Genomic DNA, 19,708 nt, shown 5'->3' on the forward strand with positions numbered 1-19,708 from the left:
GGCTAAATGTAGGCCTGAGATTAAGTCTTATCTTCAAACAAAACTATTGGATTAATCAACTATATTTTGTATGAAGTAAAAAAGTATTGAACATTTTGTGACTTTATTAAATAGATTTTTTAAGTGTTCTTTGTAAGCCATTGGCTATTGGGAGAAGTGAAATAACAGTAAAGACCACCATTAATCATTTTGGCCACAAGTGGAAAGCCTTTATCCAGAAATATCTTGACACTGAGGCTCGTTCTGCCTCCTATTGTCTGGCATTGTCCTGACATTAATAGATTAATGTATGCTTCAATAGGATGAGGGTTTTATAATAGATCGTTCAAAGTGGTAAAACAAAAATTGTAAGCTAAATAAATCTTGGTATATGTACAATAAAATAAATACATCTTGGTGTATGTATGCATGTTTTACCTACTGTATATGTTAACCTAGATCTTTCTTAATCTGATGATTAAGATAGCCACAATGTAGCTCATAGAATAGAATAGAATAAAATAGAATAGAATAGAATAGACCCGTGTCTCCATTGTTTGATTAAAAAGTAAAATATAGATATTTTCGGAGGACTGTGTATATCTGTTACAGAGGAAATACAATGTCAATGAAAATAAAATAAAGATATAAATTATCTATAAGAATAAATAGTATTGTTTCTGATCAGTGAAGCTATCACGAGAAACTATTGTTAAACTCTCGCGTTGTTTGGACGAAATCGTGGTCCCCCCCCCCCTCTAATTTCATCAAGCTAGAAATCAGCACGGAGCAGCAAACCGGAAGTTGTTCAAATTAAAGTTACTAATTTAGACCACAAAATATCAACCTGCACTTCAATAGATTTTTTTGGTCTTTATGATGTCAGTCAAGTCAACATGAATGAACACTACTATTGTTTGTGTCTGCCTCAGTAGCAAGGCACACAGATTACTATCCTCGCTGGCCGTTTAATTGTATTGGTAGGGATGTGAAACTTGTCCTGCACCGTGGGGAGCATGGACACAAAGAGTGCATAGAAATGTGTGGACAATGTAGGAATAGTACACACGTTTGTTGACGATTCGGCTAACCTCCCCCCCCCCAAAACTGCAGACAATAAAAATTGACTTAAAAACTGAGGCGCCTCACGGAGGAGATGAAAGGTTGCAGATGCAGACATCATTATTTCTTTGTCTGTTGCCATGGAGATCAGAAGATGCCAGCAGCGAGACAGGCACCCGCAATTTTCATAATACTAGTTGTCTTTGTGTGAATTTTTCGTTCGTTATTTAACGAAGTGAATATATGTGTATATGTTCTGTGCTTTTATTTTGTCACACCGGATGTTTTGCTCCGTGTTCTTCACGCTCGCCTGACTCGCTCCATGACGGCTCCATCTCGGCTTCAGCTGGACCAGCAAACCGACATAAGCTGAGTTTGCACGAAGTATCATCGTTCAAAGCAACAAAAAACTAAGCAAGTCGAGGACTTTACCGCCACAAAGAATCCTTCACTCGCAGTTTCGAGAAGCGACTGTTGAAGCCAATGAGATAGCTGTCATCTGCCGTCCCCGCAGAGGCAGAGGAGAAATAACAACATCAAACCCGGCAAACAAAGAGGTCCTTTTTCCAGCGGCATCATTTTTCCTCCGTATTCAATAGTTATGAGTCATGTGGCCGTCGAAAATGCCCACGGTCTAGAACAGCAGGTAAGCAGAGGCCGTGTCGCGTGAAGTCTCGCCGGCGAAAAGTGTAATAACGGTTCGGATAAATGTTAGCTTGCCGGTTAGCCGAGCGCCGCTAAACCAGATGCTATTCTGCTAGGTAGCATTAGGTGCGCTTGATTTGCGCCGCGAGCCGCAGAGCGGAGGAGCACGCACCCCCCCTCCCCCCCTCCCCACCCGTTCGTGTTCCCGATTCCTCCCCGCGTGTGCTCCAGTAACGAGCCGTTTTGTAAATGTCTCTTTCGACCGTGTGGCCGACCGAGCGGAGCCCCGCGGCCTCGGCCGGCTCGCCCGGGTGAGGATATGAAGCGCACCCCAGCCACTATTATGTTCGCTGCGTTTGTCGTGGTTATAAAATGGAGGTGTGCGGGGATGGAGCCGAGCGGCGCTGCCGCACGAGCATCGCGGGCATCGGTCATGTGGGACGTTTTCAGACGACGAATGTTTGACTTTGCTTTCAAAAACAAAAACAAAAACCCCACCAATAAAACAACAAAAACTCCCCCCTCTCCAAATAAATAAAAAAATAAATGGTCATTTCTTCTGCGTCACCAGCAACGTAGAGCCTCAGTGGCCATGCAGCAGGATGGCAACAGAAAGTACTGCGTGTTCTCACTGGACGCTTTGATTCGTTCAAACGACCGATGCTGGTCGAACTTCCACAAATCGGCCGGTTCACCGGGGATCCGCGCGCACAAACACGATCGAGCTCAACCTCCTTGCTTCAGCTGACGCTAATTGAAGCACCTGCTGTCCTGCACACATTATTCAATTTCAGATTTCATCTCGCCCCCCCCCATCATGACGTGGTGTGTGTGTGTTGTGTGCAGTTTGGTGACGTCATTCAGCAGCATGGCTTTGCGCCCAGTTGCAGCAATCCCAAGTTGTGTCACCTGCAGTTTCTCCCTGAATCGTGGTGCCGAACACACTGGGCCTTTGTGCTGCCTTGACAATAGAGAGCGGGATATGGGGGGCTCTCAACGTGAAGGCTGATTGAAGATTGTCTGTTTAGCGTGAGAAGTTGTCCCAGGTTGTCTTTTGTCCTCACTGTGGTTTTGCTCTTGCAGCTGGCTGTCCTAGACTTGAGCGGAGCGGACGGTCAAGGTGGAGGAACAAACCGTAAGCACGTTGCCTGCTTTTGTCAACAACAAACAAAAAAGAGAATTGTCCAACTTTGTTGTTTTGTTTTCGTTTCCCTCCCCCTTTGTGAAAATCCAAAGGAGACTCCAACGTACACTTTACATGCAGCAGGGACACAAAATGACATGGTTTTGTGTGTGTACATCGTCACATCCCTTTTATTGAAGTACTTGCTCACAATGTGATCATAAATGGTGTGTGTGTTTTCATTTCACGCCAGGTTTCAGTCTTAGTTGAGCACAAGAACAGGCCGGCCACCTGGAAGTGCATGGTTGTGTGACAAATACAAGTTACTGGCCTTTAGCCGCCACAAGAAATCACCACGACGTGGTTCGCTTCCGTCTTTAGTGTGACGTTCAGTCTGTAGCTGATGTTAAGAGGATTCCCTACCTCTCTGTCACAGGGCGATATATTCCTCCACATACACGGAACAACGATGCTCCCACCAATGGTAAGTGGGGTGAAGTTGAAGCCATGGCAAGGTTTTATACCAGGTTTTATCCCTGAAAAATGACATTTGTTCCTACATTATTGGCCTCGATTCTAGCTCAGAGTAACGGCTCTGTACAGCCAGTGTCAGGTTGGTAGGAAAACGAAACGGCGGCGCTGGCGTTTGTGGTAACCACCGCCGTGTTGTCATCCAGCAGGAAACGCCTTCGCTGCCGGACGACAGGGCGGCTACACTATGGCGCCTGCAGCCAACTGTAAGTGACCGTCTGAAACGCACAGGCCCCGTTTACACAACAACGCTTTTATTTTGAAGGGGTCATATTATCCAAAATTCACTTTCTAAAGGTTTTCCAGCAGTACTAATCGTCTCCACACCTGGAACGACGCCTCAGAAGTGAAGGAAGTGTGTCCTCTCTCTCTGTGGCTGGTTTGTTTTTAAAAAGCAGCCAATCATTAATCAAACCCTATATAGTGTCATCAGGGGTTCAGCCAATCACAATCAAGATAGCCCCCCCTTTTGACTCCTCCCACAATCAGGCAGCTCTGCTCTGGCACATGGCACCACTTTCTCCTCTTCCCATAGATGGTCATGTGTGGGCGGAGCTAGTCCAGCTCACAGACACAGCAGATTCTGAATGTAGCTCCTAGGATCCTATATTCAAATGGTGGGAAAATGGATTTGGGGCAATAAACTTTGAATATAATGCGTTTTTGGGAACAACAGAACCATGTGAAAGTGTTGAAAATCAGAATAATATGACCTCTTTCAGTGAAAAAGCAAGTTTTTGAAGACGGCTCCCAAAGCGGGACTTTCTAGAAACGCTCCGTCTCCATGGAAACGGGGGGGAGGAGATGCAAGTTCTCTGAAAATGCTCAGGCTCCGTGTAGATGGTGAGAACGCTGCTGCTCATGTGCACCACGGCCGTAGTGAAGTTGTTCTGCACATGCTCAGTAGACGGACCATAAGATTAAAGTAATGTCTAACAGTCTGTCCATAATCTCCCGGGACTTGGTAGTTTTATTTTGACAGTCAGCGCAATAACAATCGAACTTGGTGGTAACATTGTTAATGTTTATACCTTCTTGTGGTTTCATTCTGGCCGTTTCTGCCGTTTCTGTGTAAACAAACATCATTTTCAAAGCGTTGTTGTGTAAACGGGGCACAGCAGCACTCATTTTCCACGGCATGCCTCAGTTGTCTTTATTGCTTCACCTCTTCCTAATATGAAAACGTGCAGCAGCGTGTTAACGGGGGAGGGGTGGTTTCTCATTGCCTTCTCCCTCGCCGCAGACGGCTGGGACGGCGGCCGCAACAACTTCGTCAACGGCTACCACGACAACCGCATGGCCGGCAACTCCTTCAACCGGGGCCCGCCGCGCATGGAGCGGGGCCGGGGGGGCGTCGGAGGCGGCGGTTACCGCGGCAACAGGGGCGGCGCCTTCAACCCCATCAACCCGGCACAGCCAATGAGCTTCGGTAGGTCCGAGGAGGAGTTCTGATGGGAGACCAAGCTTTCGTGCTTCACTTGTCTGAACGGACTCAGCTCCTCGCCCCCCCCCACACCCCCACCCCCCTCTTTTAAATGGTGCCGCGGCTGAAGGTATGTGTTTAATCTCCTGTCAGATGCTGGAGGCTGGAACACAGCCAAGGACGCCTATAGCAGTTTTGGCAACAACCGAGGGAAGTCTGCATTCTTCAGTGACAGAGGCAACGCCAACAGGGGGAGGTGAGCGCCACACACACACACACACACACACACGAGTCGCGTCACGTGCATTTCAAACCTCCACGGCCCCCAGGTTCGACCACGGCGGGTTCGGAGGCGGTGGCGGCGGCGGCGGCGGCGGAGGAAACAGCCGCTGGGTGGAGGAGTCCAGAGAAGAGGGCGACTGGTCCAAGCCCACGGCACGGAACGAACGCCTTGAACAGTGAGCGTGAGATCCTCTGAGCAGGGAACGGGTGAACGGGATGTAGAACCCTGACGCTGTCCCCCCCCCCCCCTTCCCCCCTGCAGCGAGTTGTTCTCCGGCAGCAACACGGGCATCAACTTTGAGAAATACGACGACATTCCCGTGGAGGCGACGGGGCAGAACTGCCCCCACCACATCGAGAGCGTAAGACTCACCGTCCCGCCGTGTCGCCTCACGCCCTTCCCCCTCCTGCTGAAACCGTCTCTGTTGGTCATGTGACAGTTCCAGGACGTGGACATGGGCGAGATCGTCATGGGCAACATTGGGCTGAGTCGGTATACCAGACCGACCCCGGTCCAGAAGTACGCCATTCCCATCGTCAAGTCCAAGAGAGACCTCATGGCCTGCGCACAGACGGGTAGGGTCAACCAAACCACACCTTGACGTTGATGGTTGATGCGTGCGGCTGAGCATTGGGCTTCGTTTCCCCAGGATCTGGGAAAACGGCGGCGTTCCTGCTGCCCATCCTCAGCCAGATCTACACCGACGGCCCAGGAGAAGCGCTGAACGCCGCCAAAGCTTCCGGGCAGGTAGTTCAACGCAGTAGAAAAAACAAACAAAACCCCGGGAGGGATTTCGCTCCGTGGCTTCATTCTCCACTGAAACGTTGCGTTCCTGCTGCAGGAGAATGGAAAGTACGGTCGCCGTAAGCAGTACCCCATCTCTCTGGTCCTGGCGCCCACCAGAGAACTGGCCCTGCAGATCTACGACGAAGCCAGGAAGGTAGGACACAAACAAACAAACAAACAAACGCTGACCGGAACAAAAGACTTTCTGAACCAGTCTGACTCCTTTGTCTCTCGGTCCAGTTCTCGTACCGCTCCAGGGTGCGCCCCTGTGTGGTGTACGGCGGCGCCGACATCGGCCAGCAGATCCGAGAATTGGAGCGAGGCTGCCACCTGCTGGTGGCCACGCCGGGACGCCTGGTGGACATGATGGAGAGGGGCAAGATCGGCCTGGACTACTGCAAGTAAGACCCGGGCGAGACACGGTCCGCCCTACGGCGCGGCGAAGCACGTCATAACGGCGACGGGTGTGCCGGCTTCCAGGTACCTGGTGCTGGACGAGGCCGACCGCATGTTGGACATGGGCTTCGAGCCGCAGATCCGCCGCATCGTGGAGCAGGACACCATGCCGCACAAAGGCATCCGGCAAACCATGATGTTCAGCGCCACCTTCCCCAAAGAGATCCAGGTGTGTCTCCAGGCGCCGCCCTCCGCCCAACCCCTCAAAAGTGGCTTCCCCTTATAGTTGGGTTCTACTTGTAAGGTTCCTCTGACTCTGCCCCACCACTGTTGTCGCATAACAAAGTTATTTGAATTTTGAATCTGCATCCGAGGAAGTCGGGGGAATCCTTCTTCGTGGGCCATTGTGGGCGGAGCCTATGTGTGATGTCACGAGTTGTGCAGGTCTCGATCTGTTGTGTTTATATCGGCTTGTTTTCCTCTTAAATATCCAAGTTTTTACACTGTTTTGAAGTTATAGTCGGCGTTTTATGAGCCTTGATGAAACATTGAGCCTGGAAGAGACCAGAGAGGAGGAAAGGAGCACGGGTGGCGGGAGCGGCTAGCTGTTAGCTCGCGCAGCTAGTGGGAGGCGCTAGCTGGGGCGGCGAGTAGACGATCAAGTAACACCTGGACTCATCTTCAGTGATTCCACAGTCTTCTAGCTCTTGGACGTGTTGGATCCAGGAAGCCGGTCGTTCTGCCAAAAGTCAGGAGCCTCAAAGCCTCAAAGGTGAAAAGTGGCGGCTGCTGAGGCGAGGAGACGAGGACGAATGGAGGACGAAGCGTCTTCTGCTTCCTCCAACATGTTCCAGACGGGGTCACCGATGGCAGAACCACCTTCTGTGTCTTCTTCATCAATCACTGGGTTTGAAATGACCATGATGATGAAATCTGGTTCAATTCAGCCTCTTCGTGGTGAAAACTCTGATCCTCCATCATGTAAACACAACTTGGGCGTGTGCACAACTCGTGATGTCACTCTGTTATTGTCAGAAGCTCCGCCCAGCAGAGGAAATAGCGCCGTTTAGCGGCTATTTTCTCGCCGATTGTCGTGTTTTAACATGTTAGCCTTCAGCCAGTTAGCAGGAAAACGTTCTCGAAGCGTTTTGGAGGTGGAACCTTCACTTCACTGGGACTTTAAAGAGATGGGCGTCCACTTCCCCCACAGATCCTGGCCCGAGACTTCCTGGAGGAGTACATCTTCCTGGCCGTGGGCAGAGTGGGCTCCACCTCGGAGAACATCACCCAGAAGGTGGTGTGGGTGGAGGAGAGCGACAAGAGGTCCTTCCTCCTGGACCTGCTGAGCGCCACCGGTGAGGAACCGTCTGGTTGGACCCCCCCGTCTGTGTCGGCGCTGCTGCACACACACACTATTTAATCCCATCATCCCTTTCTGCTATTAACATGTTGCCATTCACATTTTAGCCCCTACTTTACCACGTTGTGTGTTGTTTTTCTATTTAGTGAAAATAATACTCATTTTACCCTTTAAAAATCAAGTCAGTGTTTTTTTTTGTTTTTTGCTTTTTGTTTTTTTCTTTTCTTGTTTTCTTTTTGTTGACTGAGCCGCAGTTTACATGTCAGTGGTTTGGTGTGGTTTTATTCCAAGTCATTCCCAGCGAGGTACAGGACAATACTGGAGACCCCATAGAGAAACCTGGTAAGATCCAAATTCAAGAACAAACAAACAAAACCCTCTTTATTTTACCATTTTCTTTTCCTTTTTTTCTTTTTGTTTTGTTTTTCCTCTATAGTTTTGCCTGACTACTTGACTTCTCTGTCGCCGGAGAGCCTCTTGGTTTCTTTCAGTTCCAGCTCTTGTGCACCATCTCACCGTCATCACCGCTCATTGTGTTTCCGTTTTCCATCCCGGGACGTCCGTCACGTGGACTTTATGGCGTCTGCAGCCGTGATGGAGAGAGTCGGCTCGTGGCCTTGCTACAGCAAACAAACAAACAACAAAACAATCTATGCGGCTAATTTAAGGGGAGAATTCTTTCCATCAGGGCCTCGACCAGCGATTGCATGAAACCACAGTGATGTTGGTTGTTTTCAACGCCACCCGTTATTGTTTGTTGTCCTTTGTTTTGACACTGCATCCCTTGTTGTGTTGTTTTGATTTGAAGAAGCTCCTCCGTGGAAATATAGAGCTCCAGTGAACAGTCTATATTTCCAGGTTGAACCACCCCTGGCCTGCATGTTTCACTGACTGAACCCGTCTGTCTCCTGGACCAGGCAAGGACTCGCTGACCCTGGTGTTCGTGGAGACCAAGAAGGGCGCCGACGCCCTGGAGGACTTCCTGTACCGCGAGGGCTACGCCTGCACCAGTATCCACGGCGACCGGTCCCAGAGGGACCGCGAGGAGGCCCTGAGCCAGTTCCGCTCCGGGAAGTGCCCCATCCTGGTGGCCACAGCGGTCAGCTGCCTCACCTCACCTCACCACACCTCACCTCACCTCACCTCACCACACCTCACCATACCTTACCTCACCACACCTCACCTCACCTCACCACACCTCACCTCACCTCACCACACCACCACCGGTCCCAGAGGGACCGCGAGGAGGCCCTGAGCCAGTTCCGCTCCGGGAAGTGCCCCATCCTGGTGGCCACAGCGGTCAGCTACCTCACCTCACCTCACCACACCTCACCTCACCACACCTTACCTCACCTCACCTCACCTCACCACACCTCACCTCACCACACCTTACCTCACCTCACCTCACCTCACCACACCACCACCGGTCCCAGAGGGACCGCGAGGAGGCCCTGAGCCAGTTCCGCTCCGGGAAGTGCCCCATCCTGGTGGCCACAGCGGTCAGCTGCCTCACCTCACCTCACCACACCTCACCTCACCTCACCTCACCACACCTCACCATACCTTACCTCACCACACCTCACCTCACCTCACCACACCTCACCTCACCTCACCACACCACCACCGGTCCCAGAGGGACCGCGAGGAGGCCCTGAGCCAGTTCCGCTCCGGGAAGTGCCCCATCCTGGTGGCCACAGCGGTCAGCTGCCTCACCTCACCTCACCACACCTCACCTCACCACACCTTACCTCACCTCACCTCACCTCACCACACCTCACCTCACCACACCTTACCTCACCTCACCTCACCTCACCACACCACCACCGGTCCCAGAGGGACCGCGAGGAGGCCCTGAGCCAGTTCCGCTCCGGGAAGTGCCCCATCCTGGTGGCCACAGCGGTCAGCTGCCTCACCTCACCACACCTCACCACACCTCACCACACCTCACCACACCACACCACACCTCACCTCACCTCACCTCACCACACCACACCTCACCACACCACACCACACCTCGCCACGCCACGCCACGCCACGCCACGCCACACCTCACCTCACCTCACCTCACCTCACCACGCCACGCCTCGCCTCGCCTCGCCTCGCCTCGCCTCGCCTCGCCTCGCCTCGCCACGCCACGCCACGCCACGCCTCGCCTCGCCTCGCCTCGCCTCGCCTCGCCTCGCCTCGCCACGCCACGCCACGCCACGCCACGCCACGCCACGCCTCGCCTCGCCTCGCCTCGCCTCGCCTCGCCTCGCCACGCCACGCCACGCCACGCCACGCCACGCCACGCCTCACCTCACCTCACCTCACCTCACCTCACCACACCACACCACACCACACCACACCTCACCTCACCTCACCTCACCTCACCTCACCACACCACACCACACCTCACCACACCTCACCTCACCTCACCTCACCTCACCTCACCTCACCACACCACACCACACCACACCTCACCTCACCTCACCTCACCTCACCTCACCTCACCACACCACACCACACCACACCTCACCTCACCTCACCTCACCTCACCTCACCTCACCACACCACACCACACCACACCTCACCACACCTCACCTCACCTCACCACACCTCACCTCACCTCACCACACCACCACCGGTCCCAGAGGGACCGCGAGGAGGCCCTGAGCCAGTTCCGCTCCGGGAAGTGCCCCATCCTGGTGGCCACAGCGGTCAGCTGCCTCACCTCACCTCACCACACCTCACCTCACCACACCTTACCTCACCTCACCTCACCTCACCACACCTCACCTCACCACACCTTACCTCACCTCACCTCACCTCACCACACCACCACCGGTCCCAGAGGGACCGCGAGGAGGCCCTGAGCCAGTTCCGCTCCGGGAAGTGCCCCATCCTGGTGGCCACAGCGGTCAGCTGCCTCACCTCACCACACCTCACCACACCTCACCACACCTCACCACACCACACCACACCTCACCTCACCTCACCTCACCACACCACACCTCACCACACCACACCACACCTCGCCACGCCACGCCACGCCACGCCACGCCACACCTCACCTCACCTCACCTCACCTCACCACGCCACGCCTCGCCTCGCCTCGCCTCGCCTCGCCTCGCCTCGCCTCGCCTCGCCTCGCCTCGCCTCGCCACGCCACGCCACGCCACGCCTCGCCTCGCCTCGCCTCGCCTCGCCTCGCCTCGCCTCGCCTCGCCTCGCCTCGCCACGCCACGCCACGCCACGCCACGCCACGCCACGCCACGCCTCGCCTCGCCTCGCCTCGCCTCGCCTCGCCTCGCCACGCCACGCCACGCCACGCCACGCCACGCCACGCCTCACCTCACCTCACCTCACCTCACCTCACCACACCACACCACACCACACCACACCTCACCTCACCTCACCTCACCTCACCTCACCACACCACACCACACCTCACCACACCTCACCTCACCTCACCTCACCTCACCACACCACACCACACCACACCTCACCACACCTCACCTCACCTCACCTCACCTCACCACACCACACCACACCACACCACACCACACCTCACCTCACCTCACCTCACCTCACCACACCACACCACACCACACCACACCACACCTCACCTCACCTCACCTCACCTCACCTCACCTCACCACACCACACCACACCACACCACACCACACCTCACCTCACCTCACCTCACCTCACCTCACCTCACCTCACCTCACCTCACCTCACCTCACCTCACCTCACCTCACCTCACCTCACCTCACCTCACCTCACCACACCACACCACACCACAGCCAGCGCCCTACGGGGTTGTGTGTGTGCCAGCATTGTGGGCGAGCCACGGGAACATCAAACAATGAATAGTGCAGCGCTAGTAGCACTTTGAGTTTGAGACTCAGTTTCTCTCTGCTCACAGACACAGTTGTCCACCAATCACAGAAATTCAGGGCGGGCATTGAATTCTGATTGGTTGCTTCGGATTCTGGAAGTGCCTCATAAACAACGAAGAAGAAGAAGAAGAGGGAAAAACAAACCGCGAGGGAAAACAGAAATATGGAAAACTAAAGATAACGATTGTGGATGACAACATTTGTCTGGTGAACAACCGTGTCTGTCATGTTGGAGAGAGAGAGAGAGAGAGAGAGAGAGAGAGACAGAGAGAGAGAGAGCTCTGACAGGCTCTCCCTCCTCTTCTTCTGTGGTGTTGTAGGTGGCGGCCCGCGGCCTGGACATCTCCAACGTGAAGCATGTGATCAACTTCGACCTGCCCAGCGACATCGAGGAGTACGTCCACCGCATCGGGCGTACGGGACGCGTGGGGAACCTGGGTAAGCCCCGCCCCACGTCCACAGGGTGTTAAGCCCCGCCCCACATCCGCAGGGTGTGCAGAGAGCAGCCGTGTTGACTTCCTGTTGGCTCGTAGGACTGGCCACCTCCTTCTTCAACGACAAGAACGGGAACATCACCAAGGACCTGCTGGACATCCTGGTGGAGGCCAAGCAGGAGGTGCCCTCCTGGCTGGAGAGCCTGGCCTACGAGCACCAGCACAAGAGTAGCAGCAGGGGGCGCTCCAAGAGGTGAGCCTCCTCCACCTCCTCCTCCTCCTCCACCCTGCTGAGCTGCACTGGCTCCGCTCGCCCGCCCACTCTCTCTCTCTCTCTCCAGGTTCTCCGGCGGGTTCGGAGCGAGGGACTACCGCCAGACGGCGGCCGGCGGCGGCGCCGGGGGCTTCGGGGGCCGCGGGGGCCGGAACCAGGCTGGACACGGGGGGAACCGGGGCTTCGGAGGAGGTGAGGACCACCTCCTCTTCACCTTCACCTCCTCCTCTTCACCTTTACTACTCCTCTTCACCTTTACTCCTCTTCACCTTTACTACTCCTCTTCACCTTTACTCCTCTTCACCTTTACTCCTCTTCACCTTTACTCCTCTTCACCTTTACTACTCTTCACCTTTACTCCTCTTCACCTTTACTCCTCTTCACCTTTACTCCTCTTCACCTTTACTCCTCTTCACCTTTACTACTCCTCTTCACCTTTACTCCTCCTCTCTTTCTCTTCACCTTTACTCCTCCTCTTCACCTTTACACCTCCTCTCTTTCTCTTCACCTCCTCCTCTTTCTCTTCACTCCTCCTTCACCTCCTCCTCTCTTTCTCTTCACTCCTCCTTCACCTCCTCTCTTTCTCTTCACTCCTCCTCTTTCTCGTCACTCCTCCTTCACCTCCTCTCTTTCTCTTCACTCCTCCTTCACCTCCTCCTCTCTGTCTCTTCACTCCTCTTTCTCTTCACTCCTCCTTCACCTCCTCCTCTCTTTCTCTTCACTCCTCCTTCACCTCCTCCTTTCTTTCTCTTCACTCCTCCTTCACCTCCTCCTCTCTTTCTCTTCACTCCTCCTTCACCTCCTCCTCTCTGTCTCTTCACTCCTCCTCTTTCTCTTCACTCCTCCTTCACCTCCTCCTCTCTTTCTCTTCACTCCTCCTTCACCTCCTCCTCTCTTTCTCTTCACTCCTCCTTCACCTCCTCCTTTCTTTCTCTTCACTCCTCCTTCACCTCCTCCTCTCTTTCTCTTCACTCCTCCTTCACCTCCTCCGCTCTGTCTCTTCACCTCCTCCTCTCTTTCTCTTCACCTCCTCCTCTCTTTCTCTTCACTCCTCCTTCACCTCCTCCTCTCTGTCTCTTCACTCCTCCTCTTTCTCTTCACTCCTCCTTCACCTCCTCCTCTCTTTCTCTTCACTCCTCCTTCACCTCCTCCTCTCTTTCTCTTCACTCCTCCTTCACCTCCTCCTTTCTTTCTCTTCACTCCTCCTTCACCTCCTCCTCTCTTTCTCTTCACTCCTCCTTCACCTCCTCCTCTCTGTCTCTTCACTCCTCCTCTTTCTCTTCACTCCTCCTTCACCTCCTCCTCTCTTTGTCTTCACTCCTCCTTCACCTCCTCCTCTCTTTGTCTTCACTCCTCCTTCACCTCCTCCTCTCTGTCTCTTCACTCCTCCTTCACCTCCTCCTCTCTTTCTCTTCACTCCTCCTCTTTCTCTTCACTCCTCCTTCACCTCCTCCTCTCTTTGTCTTCACTCCTCCTTCACCTCCTCCTCTCTTTGTCTTCACTCCTCCTTCACCTCCTCCTCTCTGTCTCTTCACCTCCTCCTCTCTGTCTCTTCACTCCTCCTTCACCTCCTCCTCTCTGTCTCTTCACCTCCTCCTCTCTTTCTCTTCACCTCCTCCTCTCTTTCTCTTCACTCCTCCTTCACCTCCTCCTCTCTTTCTCTTCACTCCTCCTTCACCTCCTCCTCTCTGTCTCTTCACCTCCTCAGGTGGATTTGGAAACTTCTACACGAGCGACGGCTACGGGGGAAACTACTCACACTCTCAAGTCGACTGGTGGGGCAACTAGGTTTGTCCCTCCTCCTCCTCCTCCTCCTCCTCTTTCCACTCCCTCCATCCTCCCCCCCCCCCCCCCCCCCAGAAAGAAAAACCCCACTGCATGTTGTAAAACAAGTCATTTCTAGAGCCTCTTCCTCCCAACCCTGTTTCATTGACTTTTATTTCTGTGCTTCCTGTCCTTCACTTCCTGTCCTTCACTTCCTGTCCTCACAAAAAGGTTTTGTCCGTCTCCCCCTCTCCAGTCCAACACTTCCCCGCCGTGTAGAAACGTAGGGCCGCGAAGAAGAGAGGGAGGAGGAGGGAGGGGGGACCCCCATTTTCATTTTTAGATTTAGACCATCGTGTGTGTGTGTGTGTGTGTGTGTTTTTCTTTTGTTGTTGTTGTTGTGTGCATTGAGCCGACACCAGGAGTGGTTTGTATTTAGCGCATGGCCACGTTGTCCGATCCTTTTCTACGACGAGAGCAGAGGAGTCGTCTGCATACAAACACACCGAGTCTCACCACGACTCCTAATGTTTTGGCTTGATTTGTTTCTTTCTTTGTTGTTTTTTTATGTTTGTTTGTTTTTCCCCTCCACATTTTAAAACCATGAGTTACTGAGATTTGAGGAAGACGTCCGGACGGAACCGAAGCGCCCAGTCGCGGAAATGCCGTCGGCTACGGCGGCATTTTTACTTTGTTCATCATGGAGAATCAATTGTTTCTGTACTGTGCCTTTTTAACAATAGGAACTTTCTCTTTCCTTTTTCTTTTTTCTTTTCTTTTGATGGCCATGAAAACTGGCTGCACGCATAGGCCAACAACAAAAAGTGTATTTAATGTCATGTATGGGTTCAAGGGTTTCTTTATTTCCAGTGGAAGGAAACAAACTAGGCTTGAACTGAATCAAACCTTGGCAAAAAAAATAAAACTAAATAAAAATGAAACAAATCTTGATGAGGAAAAGTCAAAGCGATTCCTTATCTTTCTATCGAGGTGAACAATTCATCGTTGAGGACGATTCCTGAACGCTTACAACCACGGAGACGTTGAACGTTAGCATCACATTTGTCCCGGGAGAGAAAAAAACTAAAAACCAAGGACGACAACAAAACACAGAGAACTTGTGGTTTTACGCTTCGGGGATCGGAGTCCTCCTCATCGACGTGTGTGTGTGTGTGTGTGTGTGTGTGTGTGTGTGTGTGTGTGTGTGTGTGTGTGTGTGTGTGTGTGTGTGTGTGTGTGTGTGTGTGTGTGTGTGTGTGTGTGTGTGTGTGTGTGTGTGTGTGTGTGTGTGTGTGTGTGTGTGACATCCTCGCCTCGCGGCGCCGTTTCTCCCGGCGGGCGCGTTGCCGTCCCGGCTATCCCGCCCGGAGACAAGACTGGCCCGCCGCCGCGTCCTGGAGAACAGCGCCTCCCGCGTTCCGCCACCCAAACATTGAAAACTCTCGTTTGCCAAAATAAGTAAATAAATAAATGAAAGAATAAATAAAAAAAAAAAACACATGTAGGGGGGGATACACAACTGAAAGAGTTCAAAATTGTCTTGCTCACTCTATCCTGGAGAGTTCCACCAAGAGTCTTCTCCAAAACTACAACTAAATATTGTCGTCATTCCTGTTTCTTCATTCGGTTTGACGCCAGGGAGGAAAACTGAAAAAAGTAGAATTAAACAACGACGTTCTCTGCAGCACATTTTAATTCTTCTTACCGACAAACCAAAGAGAATGGAAGTCCATCTTCTTCTTTTCTTTTTTTTTCTTTCTTTTTTCGAGAAAACCTGTAGCGACTTTTTCGAGAGCGGCAAAAAAAACAAAAAACCCGGACGACCCCCTCCCTCCTCCACCCCTCCCCCGACGCCCGATTCGTCTAAAATGTGCCGCAGAACGCGCCGCCGTCGCCCCCCGATGGAACCCGACTCCCCCTCCCCCGCCGCCGGGTCCAATAGCCAAACGTCGCCGCCTAGTGGGGGAAACGGGGAGTTAATTTTTAGTTCTTGAGTTTTACGAGAAGAGAATAAATGTAAATAGTTCAACTCCCTCCGGAAAAGAAAAGAAGTAAAAAAAAACAAACCAGGAGGGAAACTCCACAGGAAGGGAATGTGGGTTCCAAGTGAAACACTTGATCTGTACAAAGTAAAAAAAAGAAGTGTCACTCATCATTGGGCCAGACGTGTCTGGCGAGCAGAGCTCAGTGGGCAATTTGAACAATTCCTGGTATTTACTTTCATTGTGTTGACACCATTCCGTCTGGACGCTTCACATTGCCCCCTGGCTTTGACAGGCTGGACCAAGACAATAAGACATATGCAAGTGTTGTTGTTTTTTTGGTCAAGAAGTTAAAAAAAAAATAAAACAAACAAAAAAACTGCCGAGCAAATAGGTACAATTTTATTGCGGGCTTTAGTAAGATTTCATTTTTTTTTTTTTTTTTTTTAATTCCTGTTTTCTATGATAATTTGTTTTCGACCACTTTCAACGTGAGGTCAGTCTTCACACGTTTAAAGAAGTAATAATAATAATAATTAGGTTGAAGATTCAAGCAGACAGCAGGTCATTTATAATTTTTCTTTTCTTTTTTCTCTTTTTTTTTTCTTGTTAGTGCAAAGAAGCCGGTCTCTTAAAAATCGTCTCAAAATCAAGAGTGGGGCTGTCAGTGACTGGAAGCGTCTAGAAAAACCCCCCAAACATTTGCAGGTAAACTTCACTCCGCGACGGATTCCCTTCCTTCGTGGTTCAACCGTCCGCTAGAGGAAATCAAAAAGACGAGACGGCAGTTTAAACAGGCTTAACTACGATGAGCGCCGGTTGAATCAGTGATTCACATGTTGACCAGAACTGTTAGAAGTGTCCCGACGGGTGATTTAATTTCTACCTTTGATTTCTTGATTCAGTGCCTGTTGAACCAACCGAGACCATGAGAATACCAACACACACTTTATTTGATCTCCTGCAGCAATGGTAGAACAATACGTTGCAAATGACAATCAAATATGAAGGATTTGCTTGCATATACAGAGAAAAAAAACAAAAAAAACAAACAATTTTTCATTTGCACTTTTTCGCCGGCTCATGTAGGCGTCAGACTTTTTGCCTTGCTCCTTTCAACACGCTGATATTTTAGTCCAACCGCTAGGAGAACGATTCCCAGTCCAGACGATGCTGTGCCTTGTAACAGCCAGTAGGGGGCAGTGGTGAGTCCACATGAAGGAGCCACTTGTACAGCAGGGACTTTTACATGATTGTTATGCAGTGTTTTGTTTGACCTACTTTGTTTTTATTCCCTGGAGCGGACACGTTTTATCTGTCCGCTGTGTTTTACCACTAAACTGCATCACTCAGCCGTCACTGTGCTACGCCCCCCCCCCCCCGAGCGCCGGAGCTCGTACCCTCCGTCGCCCCGTCGCTAGCTTTTTATGACATTTTATTATTATTATCATTCTTTTCCTTTTTTTAAATCTATGCTCCGTTCACAAACCAGCAGGAGTGAATCAGATGAAACTCGGGCACGTTTTGCTGAGTCACTGTTTAAACTGGTTTTTAGGTTGTTGATGTTTTTGTTGTTGTTGTTGTTTTTTTTAGGGCTGGGTATTTTGTTCAATCCAGATGTTATATTAAGAAAAATCATGCCGGGGGACGACAGTGGGAGATTTTATGGTCTAGTCCTTTCAAGTGGAACTCTGCATGTGCGGCGTGTGACGGGGACACATTTCTAGAGCGCACCGGCGGCTTTTCGGGGCGGGAAGGGGGGAAAAAAGGAAGCAACACCGGTCGGCGTCCTCTCCGTTAACTTCGCTCACCGTGTTCCTGTGTGGCCACTGCAGGTCTGGGTTTTTCAAAGTAAAAAAAAAACAAAAAACATTTGTATAGTAAACCTCAGTTTTCATTGATGAACCAAGCACTTTAGTTTTAGTTTTTTTTCGCGGTCATTTTCCGAAAAAACAAAACAAAACAAAAAAAAACAAAAAAACCTTTTGATGCCTTAAATCAGGGGTTAGTAATACCCAGCCCTAACGGAGCCGATGGTGGAGTCGGTCGTCACGGCGACGGCCGGCTTCCTAGCGAGGAGGAGAACAAATTAATGGTGCTATGCTCCCATTGCTGCGGCCTGCAGGCCCCTTTGTTGTAGGAAGACTTAAGAAACAGAAGAAATCCCACGGAAAGTCCTTCACTAACTTCATTTCTCGTGTAGCACATGTCCTTCAGGTCTCAGAGAGGTGTGTGTGTGTGTGTGTGTGTGTGTGTGTGTGTGTGTGTGTGTGTGTGTGTGTGTGTGTGTGTGTGTGTGTGTGTGTGTGTGTGTGTGTGTGTGTGTGTGTGTGTGTGTGTGTGTGTGTGTGTGTGTGTGTGTGTGTGTGAGCGAGTGTAGCTTAGGTGTCAATAAGAGAGGTTTCTACACAGTTTACTGCGTGTCGTGTGGAAAGGTTCTTCCAGATGTGAAAACTCTCGTTTATTCCTTTCATCTTTTTCATTTTTTTTTTCCTTTGAAGTTTTTTCCTTGTTTAGTTTTTTGGGACCAGGTGGAGTTCTAGTTAACAGCAACTGTAGGATTCAGCTGTTTGCACACAGAGTTCTCGAGTCTACTTTCGCTGCTAGTTTGTGTGATTTATCAAACATTTTTGAGAAATATTTATTTTTGTAAGCCTAAATACGAAGAAAAAAAAAAAAGTTGATATTTTACAAAGTGACTTGACCAAAAGACAGTAAACAAAAACACTGGCACTTGAATGTTGAATGTCATTGGTATGAGTGAAACAAATTTCTATTTTTCTGGGGTAGTGTGAGCTTTTTAATGTTGAAGATGCAACACGTGGTAGTGGGAGTGGGGGGGGGGGGGGGTTTCCTCTCTCAATATGTCGCCCTCCACCCGCCCGACAAAGATCCCAGCGCTGCTTCTGCATTCGCTTTGGACACTTTGAATCACACGTCACAACAGGAAGCAGTCGAGCACTGCCTCGACTTCTGCTTCAAAACGCTTTTACTTTGAAAGTCGGAGGAGATGTGCGACCCCCCCCCCGCCCCCCGACCCCTCACCCGTGGCCGTGACGTATTGGGAGAAACCCTCCCTCACCGGTTTACCTTATAAAGTCACATTGGACTCAGTATCCAATCCGCTCGCCTGCCGCCGCGCCGCGCCGCGCTGCGCCGCCGCGCTCCATCGCCAACAACGATAATCAACCACAAACCGCCGTTTCCAATTGGCAAACAAAAATTTGAGAGAAAAAAAAAAAAATGTCCACCATATTATATGCCAAGGTTTGGATTAAACATAAAAAAATATATATATATAAAAAAAAAAATTTCAATTAAAAACGATCAAAGACCATTTTGTAAAAAATAGAAGAAAAAAAAACATGCAGTACAAAAAACAAGCATCCAGATTCTCTCCAAGATTTTTTTTTTTTGTTTTTATGTTGTTTTTTTTTTGTTGTCGTTTTGTGTGGGTTGTTTTTTTTTCCAAATCTTTACACTTTTCCTTCTCGTGGATACCCTTGTTGTGAATGTCTGGCAAGTGGCGATTTCAAAAAACACAAAACAAAACAAAAAACAAAAGTCTTCACCACACAGAAATATCTGTGGTTTCTATTGCTATGTTGTTGTGATTTGCATATTTTCAGGCAGCGACGTGTGCGTGTGCGTGTGAGTGTGTGTGCGCGTGTGTGTGTGTGTGTGCCCACTCCAACACGCCGGGGCGTCCGGCCAATCAGAAACGGATCCAGGAGTCACAACGTTACACAAAGACAAAGAAATGAAAAGGGAGGGATTTTCTC

The 19,708-nt window shown here is 50.9% G+C and overlaps 1 protein-coding gene across 2 annotated transcripts; it reads left to right on the forward strand.

The window, feature by feature from the left end:
- Positions 1 to 1,375: 1,375 nt before the first annotated feature.
- Positions 1,376 to 16,479, forward strand: LOC308147664 (ATP-dependent RNA helicase DDX3X-like). 2 transcript variants are annotated; one of them, XM_080519952.1, is made up of 19 exons: positions 1,376 to 1,687; positions 2,770 to 2,821; positions 3,487 to 3,546; positions 4,584 to 4,769; positions 4,917 to 5,019; positions 5,093 to 5,221; positions 5,308 to 5,407; positions 5,486 to 5,621; positions 5,696 to 5,793; positions 5,888 to 5,986; positions 6,073 to 6,233; positions 6,313 to 6,457; positions 7,439 to 7,583; positions 8,506 to 8,687; positions 11,793 to 11,910; positions 12,006 to 12,159; positions 12,248 to 12,372; positions 13,889 to 13,968; positions 14,176 to 16,479. In XM_080519952.1, the coding sequence occupies exons 1-18, from the start codon at positions 1,643 to 1,645 to the stop codon at positions 13,966 to 13,968; spliced, it is 2,118 nt and encodes a 705-aa protein (XP_080376078.1). In that variant the 5' UTR covers positions 1,376 to 1,642; the 3' UTR covers positions 14,176 to 16,479. The 2 variants fall into 2 exon arrangements, with proteins under 2 accessions (XP_080376078.1, XP_080376079.1); XM_080519953.1 differs by having other exon boundaries at positions 3,490 to 3,546.
- Positions 16,480 to 19,708: the final 3,229 nt, after the last annotated feature.

This window comes from Blennius ocellaris (genome assembly GCF_963422515.1).
Source record: "Blennius ocellaris genome assembly, chromosome: 24".
Classification (NCBI taxonomy): Eukaryota; Metazoa; Chordata; class Actinopteri; order Blenniiformes; family Blenniidae; genus Blennius; species Blennius ocellaris.

Bases quoted from the DNA above. Each gene is read 5' to 3' on its own strand.
- LOC308147664 (XM_080519952.1), top strand. From the start codon at position 1,643: ATGAGTCATGTGGCCGTCGAAAATGCCCACGGTCTAGAACAGCAG. The intron at 1,688-2,769 runs GTAAGCAGAGGC...TTGCTCTTGCAG, and splicing joins CCCACGGTCTAGAACAGCAG to CTGGCTGTCCTAGACTTGAG. The intron at 5,408-5,485 runs GTAAGACTCACC...GTCATGTGACAG, and splicing joins GCCCCCACCACATCGAGAGC to TTCCAGGACGTGGACATGGG.